This window comes from Lagenorhynchus albirostris, chromosome 19 (assembly GCF_949774975.1).
Source record: "Lagenorhynchus albirostris chromosome 19, mLagAlb1.1, whole genome shotgun sequence".
Lineage (NCBI taxonomy): Eukaryota > Metazoa > Chordata > Mammalia > Artiodactyla > Delphinidae > Lagenorhynchus > Lagenorhynchus albirostris.
This window is the reverse complement of record NC_083113.1, coordinates 2486052-2506758: the sequence shown is the minus strand read 5'-3', so window position 1 is coordinate 2506758 and position 20707 is coordinate 2486052. Positions and strand designations below refer to the sequence as shown.

The following is a 20707-nucleotide window of genomic DNA, read 5'->3' as shown; positions in this document are numbered from 1 at the left end:
TACCTCTCTTAAAACCTTTTACCTATGTCTGAGAGACCACTTCCTCCAAGCTGGTGCCCAAGAAAGACACCCAGAATTGACATCTACTCTCTTCTTCCTGATTTGTTAATAATATTACCGCCAGGACAAGAATTCCCCTTCCTAAACGTGACAGAAAGCCCCACCCAATCCACCAAGCAGTCACCACCCATGTGTGTCTAATGCTGAACTCTGTCTCAAATTTCTAGACCTTTCTTTTCTGCAACTAGATGGAACAGGTTAAGTCATGTGTAAGTTCACCTCCATTTATGACCCAAACTCCCCCACTGCTCCTACCACCTCCAAAATCAACACCCACTTCTCAGGGAGACATTCCAGGCCTGAGTCCTGCCTCCCTAACTCTGTTCTCATCAGAAGGAGACTTACATTTCCCTGAATATTCCCAGCTTGGCCTCACCTTCAAGCATCTGGCACATACTAGTGCCTATGCCCTTGACGACTTTACTAATTTCTGGAATTGGGAACACCTCCATATAACCTCCAGCCTCTGTTGACGTTTCTCCAGGGTCCCAGACTAAGAGCTGGGAGAATGGCAGGTGAATGGTCCCATGATACCACAACCCCAGATACCACATGCATAGGGTCATGATCAGTGAGACCCTGGGACACCCTCACCCCTTACTTGTGTAGATTCTAAAAGCACTTCAACTGTTATGGGAACCACTGGGCAGAGGTCAGTGGAGGCAGGCAACCATGCTGGAGCTCAGTGGGCTCTGGTCTCCATTATAGCTCTGCTCACCACTGGAGCAAAGAGACCTCAGGCTGTCTAAACTCTGGGGTTCAGTCCTCAGTGCTGACTCTTAGCGGCTATGTGACTTGCACAAGGACTCAGTCTCCCTGTGCTTCACTGTCATCAAACCTCTCCAGTCTGTTCTTCCTTTAAAAATCCTCTTGGAAAATTTCGTCTTCTTTGTTGAAATTCCCCATGGTTCCCAGGGCCTTCAGAATGAAGAAACAACCCCCTGAGCCTGCCAATCCAGGGGCCACTCCATCTCAATGCTCTGTTCCCTAAAGAAATAGGTTTCCCGAATCCTCCGACCTCCAAACCCATACACCTGCTGATTCCTCCACCTGTGACACTCTCCCACGCACCATCACACTGTCTGTCAGAAACAGGGCCCCAGGCCCCCACCCATGGCTGCCTCACCATCCTGGACACCGGAGCCTGGGCTGCGGGTACAGGAGCAAGCGCCCCACACTTGGGGCTTTAGTGTCTGGTGGAGTGAGGGTGGTGAGGGCCTGGAGGACGAGCGTTTACCTGAGGCGTGTCCCTCAGCACTGCCGCCGCCATCGGAGTCTGTGGGTGGAGCAACCCAGTGCTTCAGATTCGACTCTGTACAGCAAGGACAATTCCTCTTCGTCGTGTCTCCTCTTTAATTTGGTCACCTCGGACCAGACACAGAGCTGTGGAACCTCTGAGTAGGAAACAGACTGCCACTAGGAGAATGCCGGAAATCCCGCCTTGACACGATGGCACACATGGAAATGCCCCAGTCCTGGACCTTCATTGGCTCCACGCTGACGTGAATTTGATGGCTTAGGGTCCTCTGGTCAATGTAGTTCTCACAGCAGTGAATAAAACACTGAATTAAAGAGTAAATAAAACACTGAATTAAAGCATTCAATAAAACTCCTCTGTATATTTTATCTACATAATGAGTTTAAATAGATGAAGATATAAAATCTTTAAGGATATTTTGAGGTATTTACTTTTTTGGCCATGGCTTGCAGCTTGTGGGATCTTAGTTTCCCAACCAGGGCTGGAACCCCCGCCCTTGGCATTGAAAGAACAGTGTCCTAACCATTGGACCACCAGGGAACTCCCTTGAGGTATTCACTCTTGAATTGAGCTGCCAAAGATCACACCCAATTTCTGTGAGAATGATTTAGTGACAGTGACTTGCTAATCTACATGTATATAAATCATTTGGTATGAAAGATGCTAAGAAGTTCTAACTAAAAATACCATGTAAATTGACGAGGGACAAGCACTCCCTACAAGTGCATGTGCATGCACAAACAATTGTGTGACTTCATAAGCACTAAAAACATTTCCAAAATATGTGAATTCTTGAAAAAATACAATAACTGCACCAAGGAAAACTTTTGGGATCTTGATTTAGAAAACATTACAAAGCTCATAATTTTCTTGGGGAAACAACAGGTTTTATATTCCACGTAATAGAGCCCTATTCAAAGGACCATCTAGGTAAGTCACTAAGTGCTTACACAGAGCCTCTGAAGACTGAATACATTAGATAAACCCCACAGAGAAAACATTCAGATCCTCAGTTGATGAGATGATAAGACTCTCCCTGCAAAGAAGCAACTCTTACTATGAGAAAGAGTGTTTCTGCTGAATTTATCAGATACAAAGGCAGGGGACCAAAATATGCCACATTGGCATAGGGATTATCTTGAGCTGGAGGCAGATAAGAATCAACACATGCAGAAAGACATCTTCCAAGAACATCCTTTGGAGAAATGAGGAGTCAGACCTGAGCTCCCCAAGACCTGACTCTACTCAACAGCCTACAAACTCTAGTGCTGGATACCTCAGGCCAAACAACCAGCAAGACAGGAACACAGCCCCACTCATCAAAAAAAAAAAAAAAAAGAAAGAAATGACAAAAAAATATATGTCACAGACGAAGGAGCAAGGTAAAAACCTACAAGACCAAATAAATGAAGATGAAATAGGCAACTTACGTGAAAAAGAATTCAGAATAATGATAGTAAAGATGATCAAAAATCACGAATTGAGAAAATAGAAGAAATGTTTAACAAGGACCTAGAAGAACTAAAGAGCAAACGGGATTCCCTGGTGGCACAGTTGTTGAGAATGTGCCTGCCAATGCAGGTGACAGGGATTCGATCCCTGGTCCAGGAAGATCCCACATGCCGTGGAGCAACTAAGCCCACAGGCCACAACTACTGAAGTCTGTGCGCCTAGAGCCCAAGCACCACAACAAAGAGTAGCCCCTGTTTGCTGCAACTAGAGAAAAGCCTGAACACAACAACAAAGACCCAATGTAGCCAAAAAAATAAATTAAGTAATTTTTTTAAAATAAAGAAACTGTCTTGCAATGCAGGGGGTGCTGGTTCGATCCCTGGTTGGGGAACTAGGATCCCACATGCTGTGGGGTAACTAAGCCCGCACGCTGCAACTACTGAGCCACACACTCAAGCCAGCCTGTCACAACTAGAGAGAAGGATGTGTGCCAAAAATAAATAAATAATTTTTAAAAAGAAATGAAAAGGAGAAACTACAATTGACACCGCAAAAATACAAAGGATCATAAGAGACTACTACAAGCAACTCTATGCCAATAAAATGGACAACCTGGAAGAAATGGACAAATTCTTGGAAACATACAGCTTTCCAAGACTGAACCACGAAAAATTAGAAAATATAAACAGACTAATCACAAGTAATGAAATTGAAACTGTAATTAAAAGTCTTCCAACAAACAAAAGTCCAGGACCAGGTGGCTGCACAGGTGAATTCCAACAAACATTTAGAGAAGAGTTAACACCTATCCTTTTCAAACTCTTCCCCAAGCTCATTCTACGAGGCCACCATCACCCTGATACCAAAACCAGACAAAGGTATCACAAAAAAAGAAAATTACAGACCAATATCACTGATGAACAGTGATGCAAAAATCGTCAACAAAATACTAGTAAACAGAACCCAACAACACATTAAAAGGATCATACACCATGATCAAGTGGGATTTATCCCAGAGATGCAAGGATTCTTCAATATACACAAATCAATGTGATACACCATATTAACAAATTAAAGAATAAAAACCATATGATCTTCTCAATAGATGCAAAAAAAGCTTTTGACAAAATTCAAAACTCATTTATGATAAAAACTCTCCAGAAAGTGGGCATAGAGGTAACCTACCTCAACATAATAACAATCATATATGACAAACCCACAGCAAACATCATTCTCAATTGTGAAAAACTGAAAGCATTTCCTCTAAGATCAGGAAAAAGACAAGGATGTCCACTCTTGCCACTATTATTCAACATAGTTTTGGAAGTTCTAGCCACAGAAATCAGAGAAGAAAAAGAAATAAAAGGAATACAAATTGGAAAAGCAGAAGTAAAACTGTCACTGTTTGCAGATGACATGATACTGTACATAGAAAATCCTAAAGATGCCACCAGAAAACTACTAGAGCTAATCAATGAATTTGGTAAAGTAGCAGGATGCAAAATTAATGCACAGAAATAGAAATTTTGGAAACACTCCCATTTACCATTGCAACGAAAAGAATAAAAGACCTAGGAATAAACCTACCTAAGGAGGTAAAAGACCTGTACTCAGAAAACTATAAGGCACTGATGAAAGAAATCAAAGATGACACAAACAGATGGGGAGATATACCATGTTCTTGGATTGGAAGAATCAATATTGTAAAAATGACTATACTAGCCAAAACAATCTACAGATTCAACACAACGCCTATCAAATTACCAATGGCATTTTTCACAGAATTAGAACAAAAAATTAATCAGACTCCCTGACCTCAGGCTACACTACAGGGCTACTACGGTAATCAAGACAGTATGGTACTGGCACAAAAACAGAAATATAGATCAATGGAACAGGATAGAAAGCTCAGAGATATACCTACACACCTATGGTCACCTAATCTATGACAAAGGAGGCCAGAATATACAATGGAGCAAAGATGGCTTCTTCAATAAGAGTTGCTGGGAAAACTGGACAGCTACATGTAAAATAATGAAATTAGAACACTCCCCAACACCATACACAAAAATAAACTCAAAATAGATTAAAGACCTAAATTTTTGACCCACCTCCTACAGTATTGAGAATAAAAACAAAAATAAATGGGACCTAATAAAACTTAAAACCTTTTGCACAGCAAAGGAAACCATAAACAAGACAAAAAGACAACCCTCAGAATGGGAGAAAATATTTTCAAATGAAGCAACTGACAAAGGATTAATCTTCCAAATATACAAACAACTCAAGCAGTTCAATATCAAAAAAAACCCAATCAAAAAATTGGTGGAAGACCTAAATAGACATTTCTCCAAAGAAGACATACAGATGACCAACAAATACATGAAAAGATGCTCAACATCACTAATTATTAGAGAAATGCAAGTCAAAACTACGATGAGGTATCACCTCATAGTGGTCAGAATGGCCATCATCAAAAAATCTACAAACAATAAATGCTAGAGAGGGTGTGGAGAAAAGGGAACCCTCCTACACTATATGGAGAAGAGTATGGAGGTCCCTTAAAATACTAAAACTACAGGCTTCCCTGGTGGCACAGTGGTTGAGAATCCGCCTGCCAATGCAGGGGACACGGGTTCATGCCCCAGTCCAGGAAGATCCCACGTGCCACGGAGCGGCTGGGCCCGTGAGCCATGGCCGCTGAGCCTGCACATCTGGAGCCTGTGCTCCACAGCAGAAGAGGCCACAACAGTGAGAGGCCCGCATACCACACACACAAAAAAACAACAACAACTAAAACTACAACTACCATATGACCCAGCAATCCCACTACTGGGCATATACCCTGAGAAAACCACAATTCAAAAAGAGTCATGTACCCCAATGTTCATTGCAGCACTATTTACAATAGCCAGGACATGTAAACAATCTAAGTGTCCACTGACACTTTATCCATGAATGGATAAAGAAGATGTGGCGCACACACACACACACACACACACACACACACACACACACACACATAATGGAATATTACTCAGCCATAACAAGGAATGAAAGTGGGTCATTTGTACAGATGTGGATGGACCTAGAGTCTGTCATACAGAGTGAAATCAGAAAGAGAAAAAAAAATATTGTATATCAATGCATGTATGTGCAATCTAAAAAAATGGTACAGATGAACATAATTCTAGGGCACAAATAGAGACGCAGACATAGACAATGGGTGTGTGAACACAGAAGGGGAAGGGGACGGTGGGATGAACTGGGAGAGATTAGGTTTGACATGAATACACTACCATGTGTAAAACAGATAGCTGTGGGAACCAGCGGTATAGCACAGGGTATAGCACAGGGAGCTCAGCTTGGTGCTCTGTGATGACCTATATGGGCGGGACCTAGGAGGGAGGGAGGGAGGGGATATATGTATACATAGAGCTGACTCACTTGTACAGCAGAAACACAACATTGTAAACTAATTATACTCCAATTAAAAAAAAAAGATAAAGGAGCAGATTCAGAGCCCTTCCCTTAATAATCAAAGAACTGGGGTTATTAAAAAAAAAAAATTCAAATCAGCATGGGATTTCTACCATCAAACTCCCAAAACCTGAAAAAGCCATACGTTACTTTAGAGTAACATCTTTGAATAACTATTTACACAATAGTTTCGTTAGGGAACTGGTGACCAAAACCACCTGCCTTGGCCAGGCCTGCTTGCCTGAGCTGTCTCACAACAGGAGGTTTTGATAAGGAACAAGGTGCGGCAGCAGAAGGCTAACCCAAAAACTAACGGGGAGGGGCCAAAAGAGGGAGGAGTCGACCAACCTCCCAGACCCCTTCTCACTGGATCCATCTTGGCTGAGAGATGTGTGAGCCACCAGGAAGGACCCTAAGTCAGACTATGGGCCAAGCGAGATGACTGGCCAGAGACAACCTGGAAGCTAATCCCGTCACCATAAAACCTGAGACTGTGAGCCACATGGCAGAGCAGTTCTTCCTGGGCTCCCTCACCCTGCCGCTCTCTGCCCGGGCGTCACTTCCCAATAAAGTCTCTTGCTTTGTCAGCACATGTGTCTCCTCGGACAATTCACTTCCTAGTGTAAGACAAGAGCCCACTCTTCGGCCTTGGAAGGGTTCCCCTTTCCTCGACAGTTTCTTTTGTGTCCTACAACTACTATGAGTTATTTCAATTATTATTCAATAGTGGATGCAAAATTCCCAACAGAATAACTGACATAGTTTATAAGACTATAAACATAAAAAGAAAAATTTATTAAATACACGATTGAATGTCCTGGAGGGAACTTAGAGCTCAGAGGCCGTATTTGGAAAAAAGGTGTTTGCCTTACCCACCACACAACCAGAACTTAGAGACAGGGTTTTCACTGCTAACCAGCACAAAGGGACAAAATGTTGAGAAACAAAGACGCAAGTGAAGAAACGTTTTCATCAGCCAACAGTTTGGGTTTACAACTAGGGCCATCTAAAAGGACAAAATAGATGTGAATAAGTAAAAAAGCCAAACATGCTCACCAGGATCAGGATGGTGCATGTGGTTCTGGCTTCATAGGAAGGTCCAGAAGAAGGTCTATTGCTGAGAATGTATTGGACTTACTGCTTTTATCTGTAAAGAACAAAGACAATAGAGTCATTAGCCCAGACCGCAAGGCTCAAACACATTACATCAATATCACAGATACAGACGATATCTCCTCTCAATCTATCTGGAATATCCCAGGAAGATATGCATATGTTTCCCCCCGCCCCCATACTTCTCTTTCTGCTCCTCGCTACTCTCACAGGAATGTTAATATATACCAGGAGTTTCAGGATACAGTCGAGGAAATAGGAGAAGCCAATGTACTCAGTGGATGGAGCTAAGAATTTGATCCCCAAAGAGGTACTGGGACAAAGGTTAATGGCCTAGAAACTACTCAGGAAGCAAGTCATGCTGGGGGAAAGCTCCATACCCTTTCTGTGTAAACAGAAGACATGTTGACTTCCAGCATCATTCAATCCAAAACATGCCATTGGTAGATGATCCCTTTAGAGAAAGAACCAACTTGCTAGCAAAGACCAACTGACCCACAGAGGTCTCAACCCATGCCCCAATTTGAGTTACAAAGCTATAAAGAGTGAGGAATTTCCAAGGATCCCAACCCAGTCTGAATGAAGATAATATGCAAAGTAATGTTAGTAGAAACTACTCCATCAATTTAGAAAGTATGTTAGAGACTGATTTTATTTGAATCTACCAGAAAATTGATTTGCTCACATAGCAAATTGTTTTAATTTAACAACAAGAGCAAGTCTTTTGTAATAACAAAGCTATTTAGTATCGATTGTTTTATAATAAAAGATTAATCAACGTAGTATCTATCAATGGGAGACTGAATAAATCATGCTGCATCCTCATAATCAGGGAAGCCCCAGAGTTCTTTTAAATTGGACAATGCCCCTGGTCACACAGAAGCCAATGAGTTCAACACCAAATGCCTTAAAGTGGTCTACTTGCCCCCAAACACATGCCTCTAATTCAGTCTCTAGAACCTGTAAGCCTCATTACATACAGTACTCTATGGAAAGATTATCAATGCTATGGAAGAGAATCCTGATAAAGAAATCATCATGGAAGTTGGGAAGGTTTACACCATTGAAGACGCTATTGTTGCTATAGAAAGAGCTGTGAAAACCATAAAGCTTGAAACAATAAATTCATACTGGAGAAAACTGTGTCCAGATGACTTCACAGGATTTAAAACAAAGCCAATTGGGCTTCCCTGGTCGCGCAGTGGTTAAGAATCTGCCTGCCAATGCAGGGGACACAGGTTCGAGCCCTGGTCCAGGAAGATCCCACATGCCGCAAAGCAACTAAGTCTGTGTGCCACAACTACTGAGCCCACGTGCTGCAACAACTGAAGCCCATGTGTCTAGAGCCCGTGCTCTGCAACGAGAAGCCACCACAATGAGAAGCCTGCGCACCGCAACAAAGAGTAACCCCCACTCGCTGCAACTAGAGAAAGCCCGCATGCAGCAATGAAGACCCAACACAGCCAAAAATAAAATAAATAAGTTAAAATAAATAAATAAATAAAACAAAGCCAATCAAGGAAACCAGGAAAGAGATTGTGGATCTGACCAAAAAAAGGGTGTGAAGGTGAAGGGTTTCAAGATGTGGATCTTGGAGAAATTCAAGAGCTAACTGAACACCACACCAGAGGAATTCACGAAGACGACCTGATGGAGACGAGTGCTTCTGAACCAGTGCCAGACGACGAGGAAGATGATGTAGAAGCATCAGGGCCTGAAAATAAATTGACATTAGACAATCTAGCAGAAGGGTTCTGACTATTCAAGACTGCTTTTGACTTCTTTTACAACATGGACCCTTGTATGATACGGGCACTGAAACTAAGGCAGACAGTGGAAGAAGGATTGGTACCATACAGAAACATTTTTAAAGAAATGAAAAAGTAAAGAAGTTGGACAGAAATTATGTATTTCTGTGAAGTTCGACCAAGCATGCCTGCCTCTCCAGCCTCCCCTTCCACCTCCTCCACCTCTATCACCTCTGCCACCCTGAGACGGCAAGACCGATCCCTACTCTTCCTCCCCCTCCTCAGCCTACTCAACATGAAGACACCAAGGATGAAGACCTTTATGATGATCCACTTCCACTTAGTGAACAGTAAATAATCATCATGACTTACAGTTAATAAACTTATCTGTTGTGTATGTGTGTGTGTCTTTGTGTGAAAATCTAATAACTGTATGGTAAGAACTGTATGAGAATTTTTGTGTCATCATCATCATTGCCTAAGTATTCATCATGTAGAACACTGTGTTCAAGACTTGTATTGAGATATCCCCTGGCGGTCCAAGGGTTAGGACTCCACGCTTCCACTGCAGGGGGCATGGGTTCAATCCCTGGTCAGGGAACTAAGATCCCACATGATGCGTGGGGCAGCCAAAAAAAAAAAAAAAGACTTGTATTGAAGTGGATAGCCCATCCTTACATAGGAATAAGGTGAGTGATATTTAATATAAAATTAATAATGTGTTAGTTTTTTACTGTTTTATAACTTTGCTTTCAAAGAATTATATTATTATATAGTATCTCTCTCCTTTTCTCTTAATTGGAGAAACTGCATATCAACCTGTCATCACAGGTAACTCATATGAATAGAACTGTAATACTGTATGCCATAAAAATGTTATGATCATTCATTCATTAGTGTATAGGCTAGACTATTATGAAGAAATCATACTGCTGCTTTATTATTAACACATGAATTATTATACCTATAAATATGAATTTCTTTTTCACATTATCTTATTTTTTAATTAAGGTAGAGCTGATTTACAATAAGCTTCAGGTGTACAACATAGTGATTCACCCTTTTTAAAGGTTATACTCCATTTACAGTTATAAAATATTGCCTATATTCCTTATGTACAATATATCCTTGTAGCCTATTTTATACGTAGTAGTTTGTACGTCTAAATCCCCTACTTCTATCTTGCCCCTCCCCTTCGCTATCCTCGCTAGTAACCACTAGTTTGTACTCTATATCTGTGAGTCTTTTTAACATATTTTTAGTGATTTAATTTTTGGCTGCATCAAGTCCTAGTTGTGGCTTGAGACCTCAGCAGTTGCGGCACGTGGGCTAAAGTGCTCAGTAGTTGCAATGAGCAGGCTTAGTTGCCCCGTGGCATGTGGGATCTTAGTTCCCCAACCAGGGATCAAACTTGAGTCCCCTGCATTGGAAGGCAGGTTCTTAACCACTGGACCACCAGAGAAGTCCCTGTTTCTTTTTTGTTATCTTCACCAGTTTGTCTTCTTTTTTAGATTCCACATATAAGTGATATCATACAGTATTTACCTTTCTCTTTGAATTATTTCACTAAGCATAATACACTCCAAGTCCATTCATGTTGTTGCATATGCAAAACTCCATTCTTTTTAGGGCTGAGTAGTATTCTATTCTATTAAATATATACACATAATATATATAATACATATATCAAAGATATATACATTTATATATCCCACATCTTCTTTATCTACTCATTTTTGATGGACGCTTAGGTTGCTTCTATATCTTAGCTACTGTAAATAATGCTGCTATGAACACTGGGGTACATGTATCTTTTCAAATTAGTGGGTTTTTTTTTAAACACATCAACCTGAGACACTTTATTAATTAATTAATTTATTTTTGCTGTGTTGGGTCTTCGTTTCCGTGCGAGGGCTTTCTCTAGTTGTGGCAAGCGGGAGCCACTCTTCATCGCGGTGCACGGGCCTCTCACTATCGCGGCCTCTCTTGTTGCGGAGCACAGGCTCCAGATGCGCAGGCTCAGTACTTGTGGCTCACAGGCCTAGTCGCTCCGCGGCATGCGGGATCCTCCCAGACGAGGGCTAGAACCCGTGTCCCCTGCATTAGCAGGCAGGCTCTCAACCACTAGCGCCACCAGGGAAGCCCAGTGGGGTTTTGTTTGTTTGTTTGGATAAATAGCCAGGGGTGGCATTGCTGGATCATATGGTAGTTCTAGTTATTTTGAGGAACCTCCATATTCTTTTCCACAGTGGCTGCACCAATTTACACTCCCGCTAACAGCATAGGAGGGTTCTCTTTTCTCCACATCCTTGCTATTTGTGGGTTTTTGTTTTGTTTTGTTTTGTTTTTTGGCTGCATTGGGTTTTCTTGCTGCACATGAGCTTTCTCTAATTGCAGCGAGCTGGGGCTACTCTTCGTTGAGGTGTGCGGGCTTCTCATTGGTGGCTTCTCTTTGTTGTGTAGCACAGGCTCTAGGCGCTCGGGCTTCAGTAGTTGTGGTACATGGGCTCCATAGTTGTGGCTCACAGGCTCTAGAGTGCAGGCTCAGTAGTTGTGGTGCACGGCTTAGCTGCTCCGCAGCATGTGGGATCTTCCCAGACCAGGGCTGGAAGCTGTGTCCCCTGCACTGGCAGGCAGATTCTTAACCACTGTGCCACCAGGGAAATCCAGTGGTCTTTTTGGTGATAGCCATTCTGACAGGTGTGAAGGGATATCTCATTGTGGTTTTGATTTACATTTCTCTGATTATTAACAATGTTGAGCATCTTTTCACATGCCTGTTGGCCATCCATAAATACAGTACAATACTGTAAATGTATTTTCTTTTCCTTATGATTTTCTCAAGAGCATTTTCTTTTCTCTACCTTTAAGTATAAAATACATATAACATAGAAAATATGTGTTGGTCAAGAGTAGGCTATTAGTAATTACGTTTTGGGGGAATCAAAAGTTACACTCAAATTTTTGACTGTGTAGGGGGTCGACACCCCTAACCCCCACAGTTTAAGGGTCAACTGCATCTACAATGGATTAAAGAATAAATTTGTAAAAATCCTTTACGTTTACTACTACTAAAAAAAACAAAACCCCTCAGTTTGGAGAATGGCAAAGGATCAAATCATCACACTGAGAAAGGAGAGATAAAAAGAATCCAGGTTTTTTTTGTGGTACGTGGGCCTCTCACTGTTGTGGCCTCTCCCATTGCGGAGCACAGGCTCCGGACACGCAGGCCCAGCGGCCATGGCTCATGGGCCTAGCCGCTCCGCGACATGTGGGATCTTCCCGGACCAGGGCATGAACCCGTGTCCCCTGCATTGGCAGGCGGACTCTCAACCACTGCGCCACCAGGGAAGCCCGAATCCAGATATTTTTGCATATTTTTTTTCTATCTGCACTTCTCCTCCAATACCTTTCTTGTCTGTAAAAAACATGTTCCACCTAATACAGGAAAAGGGAGGGTAGAACCATGACCTACATTGATGGTACAGGCAATAATTATCAATGGCTGCTAAAGCTCTTAGATTACAGAGTGACTCAGGTGCAGTTGACACACTGACTACATTGATCATAATCCTACAAAAGAGAAAAATGAATAATTCTGAATCTGATCTCATCTCTAAAATAACTACCTTTTTGCAGGAAATATTAAGCATGGGAGGTCACATTAAAAGACATCATGAGAATACAGTAAGCCAAATCAGAGTATCAGAAAATTCTACATGGATTATGATCTCTTTCAAACAAAAATAATTAATGTATAAAAGGGAGTTATTGGGCTTCCCTGGTAGTGCAGTGGTTAAGAATCCGCCTGCCAATTCAGGGGACGTGGGTTCGAGCCCTGGTCTGGGAAGGTCCCACATGCCGTGGAGCAACTAAGCCCGTGTGCCACAACTACTGAGCCTGCGATCTAGAGCCCATGAACCACAACTACTGAGCCCATGTGCCACAACTACTGAAGCCCGCGCACCTAGAGCCTGTGCTCTGCAACAAGAGAAGCCACCTTAATGAGAGGCCTGCACAGAGCAACAAAGAATATCCCCTGCTTGCCTCAACTAAAAAGAAAGCCTGCACACAGCAACGAAGACCCAACGCAGCCAAAAATAAATAAATAAATAATTTTAAAAAGGGAGTTATCCATAGAAGATTATAAAATCAAGAGATATAAAATATAATAACAAATAAGAAATGATTTCATGTTTCTTTAAACGAACCTGTCAAAATATAAACATTCAGGAATATTTGAATACTGTTTGGTACTGGATAATATGGAAGAGTTATTGTTTATAGTTACATATGATAAAATACTACAATTAAGTTAAACAAAAAAAGTCCTTGTCTATTAGATACATGTACTTAAGGGTTTTTTTTTCTTTTTTGGGGGGCCACACCACATGTTTTGCGGGATCTTAGCTCCCTGACCAGGGATTGAACCGCAGAGAAAGTGTGGGGTCCTAACCATTGGACTGCCAGGGAATTCCCTTACTTAAGTATTTAGGGATGTAGTGATACGACTTCTGGAGTTTGTCTTAGCATAAACAGTTGCTGGAGGGAGATGGAGCAGGATTATAGACGAAATGATTTCAGCTGTGAGTCAGTCCATTTGTAGCTGTTTGATTAGTTCTTGTGGGTTTTTTTCCTATTACCCTCCTCACTTTTCTAGGATTTTTTAATATTCTGTACTATTATTTAAATTTTTTTTATATTAATAATTAGTCATGTTGAGTCTGTTTTCCATTTGCTCTGTTATCCGTTTATTCTGGAGTATAACATATCTCAAAACCTCTCATGTTCAGATAATATCACATTGGATTATAATAATATTATCCTTTCTCATCATTTTTCCTTAGCAAAATTAAAAATACTGAATCCCTTCAACCTCAGGAGAGGCTGACCTTAGTCAGCCATGCTGGCAGAGGTGTAAAGTAGGGAAGAGAAGACCCAACTCTTTGGGTTATTTCACAGTTCTCACCAAGTTTTCACTTCTATTACCACCAGGTCATCAAACTCAGACTGTTATTGAACCCTCCTACACTGTTGGTGGGAATGTATTGAGTTGGCCAAAAAGTTCTTTAGGGTTTTTCTGTAAAACCGGAATGAAATTTTTGGCCAACCCAATAGAATGGTACAGCCACTATGGAGAACAGTATGGAGGTTCCTTAAAAAACTAAAAATAGCGTTATCATATGATCCAGCAATTCCACTCCTGGGCATATATTTGAAGCAAAGCATGGTTTGAAAGGATACATGCACCCCAATGTTCATTGCAGCACTGTTTACAACAGCCAAGACATGGAAGCAACCTAAATGCCCATTGATAGAAGAATGGATAAAGAAGATGTGGTACATATATACAATAGAATACTACTCAGCCATTAAAAAGAATGAAACAATGCCATTTCAGAACGCAGATGGACCTGGAGATTACCATACTAAGTGAAGTTAGTCAGAGAGAGAAAGACAAATATCATAGGATATCACTCATATGCAGAATCTAAGAAAAAAAAAGATACAAATGAACTTACTTACAAAATAGAAAACAGACTCACCTATTAAGAAAACTAACTTATGGTTACTAAAGGGGAAAGGTGGCCAGGGTGGTGGTGGTGGTGGTGATAAACTGGGTGTTTGGGATTGATATATACACACTACTATATTTAAAATAGATAACCAACAAGGATCTACTATATAGCACAGAGAACTCTGCTCAATATTCTGTAACAACCTAAATGGGAAAAGAATTTGAAAAAGAATAGATACATATATATGTATAACTGAATCACTTTGCTGTATACCTGAAACTAACACAACACTGTTAATCAACTATATTCTAATATAAGATAATTTTTTAAAAAAATTCAGACATCAAAAATAACAACTTTTAATAGAGTTTCAATTAAAACACCTTGCAGGCAAATATATATCTATTATTAGGAGAAGCTTACGGACTTCCAATATACCAAAACTGTCTCAATATCTGATATCATTCATGGATAAATATGCAGTATGACACCTCATGTACAACTTTTGTTCCTTCCAAAATTACAGGTTTTCAAAAAGTATTATCATGGTTAAATATTAGAAGCATGTGCAAATTGTTCTGAAATAAGACATAATGCTGGGTACCACCAAATATGACATGCCTGAAAAGATCAGGTGAAAATGACAGGTGAGGTCTGAGTAGTGAGAGAAGGAATCTGTGCAAAAGGTCTAGCTCTGTTTAAGGCCAATCTGAGGAGTTTTTCCCCTAAATATTATTCAGTTTTCATTTTGGAAAACCTTGCAAAATTATAGCCTGGAAGGGAGAGGAAAAGAAAAAACCACTTAAGTAAAAACTGCCAGAGTCTTAGAAATGAATATGAAGAAGGGGGTCAAACCTATATTCGCTGCCTCAATAAATATGTGTTAAGCACCTAAATTATGTCACATTATTCTCAGTAGGTGAGCTATGTCAGGAAATTAGACTCATAATTAGAGAACCAAGATAGCTAAGAAAGGTGGACATTTGATAATAATTAAAATAAACAGGGACTTCCATGGTGGTGCAGTGGGTAAGACTCCATGCTTCCAATGCAGGGGGCTTGGGTTTGATCCCTGGTCGGGGAACTAGATCCTGCCTGCACGTGCAACTAAGAGTCTGCATGCCACAACTAAGAAGTCTGCATGCCTCAACAAAGATCCTGTATGCTGCAACTAAGACCCAGCACAGCCAAACTAAATTAAATAAAATATATTTTTTAAAAAGTACTTTAAAAAAATAAAATATACAATATGTAATAAGATAAAGGTACCTTAGGAGAAAAAAGGAGCCCAATTAGTGGAAGAGATGCAATATTAAATGTTAGTAAGGGAAGATCTCATTGACAGTTGGATATTTCAGACAACACTTGAAGAGGTGAAGGAATAATCCATGTGAATATTTTGGGCATATGATCCAAGCAAAAGAAACAGCCAGGGTCATGTCATGTCCCAGGCAAACTCAGGTGCCCAGGTACATGAAACCAGTTGAGTGAGGCAGAAAGTTTAAGAGATGAGGTCAGTGGGAAATCCCTGGTTGTTCAGTGGGTAGGACTCCACACTTCCACTTCAGGAGGCCTGGGTTCAATCCCTGGTCAGAGAACTGAGATCCCACAAGCAGTGCGGTGCAGCCAAAACAACAAGAACAACAAAAACAAATAAACAAACAAAACAGAGAGAGAGGTCAGAAAGGAACATGAAACTCCAAAGGGTCCTGGTAAGGATTTTGAATTTTCTCTTAGGAAAATGGTAGTCATTACAGAATTTTGACCAAAAGACTGACATTTTCTATCTCATCCGCTGAAAGGCCATGTTGTCTGGTAAGCTGAGAAAAGACTGCAGAAGAATAAGGGTGGGAGCATAGAGACTACTATTGAAGAAATCCAGATAAGAAAGGATGTTAGCTCTGACCAGGCTGGTAGCAGAAGTGGTTATGGAAAGTAGTCAAACTCTGGATAAATTTTGAGAGCAGAGCCAATAGGATTTCTTATGACTGCATGTGGAGTGTCAGAAAAAGAATGCATCAAGGATAATATCTAGATTTTTGGCCTGCCTCAGCAAATGGAAGAACGGAATTGGCACCAACTGAGATAGGGAAAGCTATGACCAGGAAGGATTGGAAAAAAGCTCAGAATAAATTTTTTTTTAACATGTTGAGTTCGTGATGTCTACTAGAATTCCAAGAAAAGGTCTACTATACAGATAACTGTGGAGTTTCAAAGTAAAGTATGTTATGGACATGTACACTTGCAAGTTTGGGACTTATAGTGCTATTTACAGTCATGACACTGTATGAAATCACAATAGAATGTGAGTGAAGATTGAGAATTTAGACATGACTGAGCTCTTGAGCAGTCCCATATTAAAGGGATGGGAGAAAAAGAGGACCCAACAAATTCAAATTAAGAATAAAAATGTCAATTGTGGCAAAAGCTTCTGAGAGGACATTTAAACAAAATCTTAGAAGTTACCATTGGACGTAGGAGTTTGTTAATGATGATGCAGCTGTGAGGCTAATAAACCAAACCTGAGTGAGTACAGCTACATAGCTGAGGTAATCGGAAGAGAGAAAAAAAATGCTCTTTAAAAGTTCAGTTGTAAAAGGTGAAACAGACAGTAGAACAGGAAATGTACTGGATCACTAAGAGAGAAAAAACGATTTTTATTTTTTTAAATTATTCATTCATTCATTCATTTGGTTGTGCTGGGTCTTAGTTGCAGCAGCCAGGCTCCCCAGTTGTGACATGAGAACTCTTAGTTGCGGCATGCATGTGGGTGAATTATTTCACTTCCATTATTAAGAATTAATTGCTCAATGTTAATTCTGAAATTTTATTTTGAGGTTTAATTTTCTGCTTTTACTCAACTTTTTTTTAAAAGTTAGGATCTGAGCATTGCATTAGCTGAGCAAATCTATGGGATCTAGCTCCCTGGCCAGGGATTGAACCTGGGCCCCTGCACTGGGAGCAGAGTCTTAACCACTGTGCCACCAGTGAAGTCCCAGAAAAAACTATTTTTTAAAAGGTATAAGTGTTTATAATGTTAGTTTAAAAAGAGACTGAGAGAGAGAGCAGTAATAAACAGGTCACCAGTCATGAGATTTGATAAAGAACAAGTCCACAGAGAAGTTAAGACATGGGGGCATGGTCCCTAGCTGGCATTAGAGTTAAATGATTTGTTTTAGGTTAGGAGGCAGAAAGTGTTTTCAAATGGTGATTTCTTTTTTCTTTCTGAGGGGGGCAGGGGCAGAATATCAAGATAGAGGGGAGTAATACTGGGAAACTTAATGAACTAACAATTAAGATGTACTGGTCTTGCCAAAAGTTTAATAAACATGTTGAGCCAAGAACTGCAATCTGGAGAGGAAAATAACAGGAGATGGAAAAATGCTGCTGGTCCAGGGGACAACATATGTGCACAGGAGTTCAAGTGAAATCTGTGAGCAGGGTTTGGGAAGTTTTAAATGACAGATCTATAATGACTGAGCTCTTTTCCCTGAAAGTACTGAAATATTTATAATTATTAAGACAGTTCAGGGGAAGATGTCCTAGATTTTCCAAATGTTCCCCAACTAAGTGAAGGTGGTAAGGCTAAAAAGGAAATCTCCATATGGAGTCTTTTTAGTCAATGGGAACACTGAAATCTTAGAACAGTGATGGTCGAACCCAGGACCTGACATCTCTAAAGAGCAGAGAATGTGTCTGAGACCCGAGATGGTGATTCTGAAAGTCTTCTCTCTTTAAGCCAGCATATGCTCCAGGCAGTAAGTGAAACTGTGCCAACAGTCACTGGGGTAGGATGCAATTCTACTCCCCTAATTGGTGGTTGTGGTATAAGGAGAGTTTCAGTTAGAAATATAAATAGGAATTATGACATCTGCTGCAAACAGCTTATAATATACCATGGAGATGATACTGCATCCATCTAAAATTGAAGTGTGTTTGTGTATAAAGAAAAAAGAAAGATCTCCCAAAGCCCTAGCATTATGGATGTCAAATCAAAATATTGTAAATTTGAGAAGACTATTTCTGTTTCACGAAACGTATTCTCCTTAAAATTGTTTAAAAACCCACTCCTGGACATATATCTGGAGAAAACCATAATTCGAGAAGATACATGCAGGGGAGTTCCCTGGCGGCCTAGTTGTTAGGATTCCTGCTGTGGCAGGGGTTCAATTCCTGGTGGGGGTAGTGAGATCACGAAAGCCAAGGAAGGCAGGAAGAAAGGAAGGAAGGGAGGGAGGGAGGAAGGAAGAAAAGATACATGTATGCATGCACCCCAATGTTCACTGCAGCACTGTTTACAATAGCCAAGACATGGAAGCAACCTAAATGTCCACAACAGAGGAATGGATACAGAAAATGTGGTAAATATATAATGGAATATTACTCAGCCATAAAAAAAGAACAAAATAATGCCATTTACAGCAACATGGATGGACCCAGAGATTATCATACTAAGTGAAGTCAGACAGAGAAAGACAAATATCATATGATATCACTAAAATGTGGAATCTAAAAAGATGATACAAATGAACTTATTTACAAAACAGAAACAGACTTTGAAAACAAACTTACGGTTACCAAAGGGGAAAGGTGGGGGCGGGGGGAGAGAGATAAATTAGGAGTTTGGGATTAACATATACACACTACTATATTTAAAATAAATAACCAACAAGGACCTATTATATAGCACAGGGAACTCTACTCAATATTCTATAATAATCTATATGGGAAAAGAATCTGAAAAAGAATGGATACATGTGTATGTATAACTCAGCCACTTCGCTGTACACCTGAAATTAACACAACATTGTTAATCAACTATACCCCAATATAAAATAAAAATTAAAGGGACTTCCCTGGTGGCACAGTGGTTAAGACTACATGCTCCCAATGCAGGGGGTCTGGGTTCGATCCCTGGTCAGGGAACTAGGTCCCACATGCATGCTGCAACTAAGAGTTTGCATGCCACAACTAAGGAGCTCACATGCTGCAGCTAAGAAGCCCATGGCTGCAACTAAGGAGCCCCTGAGTTGCAACTAGGGAGCCTGCCTGCCACAACTAAGGAGCCCACATACCGCAATTAAGGAACTGGTGAGCCACAACTAAGGAGGCTGCCTGCCATGACTAAGACCCAGCACAACCAAATAAATATTAAAAATAAAATAAAAATAAAAAAATTTTTAAATTGTTTTAAAAAAGAGAAAACTGGTCCAAAATGGAGTCACTTGAACTGAACTTCACTCACCAAACCAAGACTTAACACCTAACTTAATTACAGTTTTAGCCTCCCCTAGAAACCGAATCTTAAATCAGTCAATCTGGAATTAACCTGGTCAACACTAGTGAGGTAATCTGCCTGATAGACCCCTGCCTGCTGTCGCCTAAAGAAAGGTAACCTTACCACAAACAATAAGCTCTTTTATAGTATAAATTTCTCATAGCTCTTCAGAGTTCCTTTCTATTCGTTAGATGGGATGCTGCCCAATTCATGAATTACTGAATTAAGCCAATAAGATCTTTAAAATTTACTTGGCTGAATTCTGTTTTTTAACAAAACCAAATGGGACTACTTTGATGTTACCTAAGCAAACACCAGAGAGATTTATAATTTCAGATCTCTTTGCCTGAATTTCTTTGTTCTCAAATAGCCACATGGCTTGCTGCACAATCCTTTCAAGTTACCGGCCTAATGTCTTCATTAGAGTCCTTTCATGACAACCCTATTTAAAATAATAATAATAATAATAATAATAACTCTCTGACCTTTGTCCTAATTTTCTGTAGTACATACTGCAAAATGTACTCTTTCTAATGTACAATTCAGCATCTTTTGAGAGCATATATAATCATAAATACATCACTAAAATATACAGAACTTGGGAATTCCCTGGTGGTCCAATGGTTAGGACTCAGCTCTTTCATGGTTGTGGCCCAGGTTCAATCCCTGGTTGGGGAACTAAGATCCTGCAAGCTGCAGCCAAATAAATAAAAAACAACAAGGGAAAAGCAACAAATAACATACAAGGGAATCCACATAAGGTTATCAGCTGATTTTCCAGCAGAAACTCTGCAGGCCA

At 40.5% G+C, this 20707-nt stretch overlaps 1 protein-coding gene across 2 annotated transcripts in view; it reads right to left on the bottom strand.

Annotated features, from left to right (window-relative positions):
* LOC132510109 (zinc finger protein 211-like) overlaps window positions 1-20707 on the bottom strand; it is a 39579-nt gene that overhangs the window by 15676 nt on the left and 3196 nt on the right. For both annotated transcript variants that reach the window (XR_009537235.1, XM_060131892.1), the window contains exons 2-3: window positions 7307-7397; window positions 1298-1622 (exon numbers count right to left, since the gene is read on the bottom strand). Coding sequence is in view for 1 of the 2 variants with exons in the window: in XM_060131892.1 (XP_059987875.1) it covers window positions 1298-1330 (33 nt within the window). In the remaining variant the exon portion in view is untranslated. The remainder of the gene's footprint in view (window positions 1-1297; window positions 1623-7306; window positions 7398-20707) is intronic.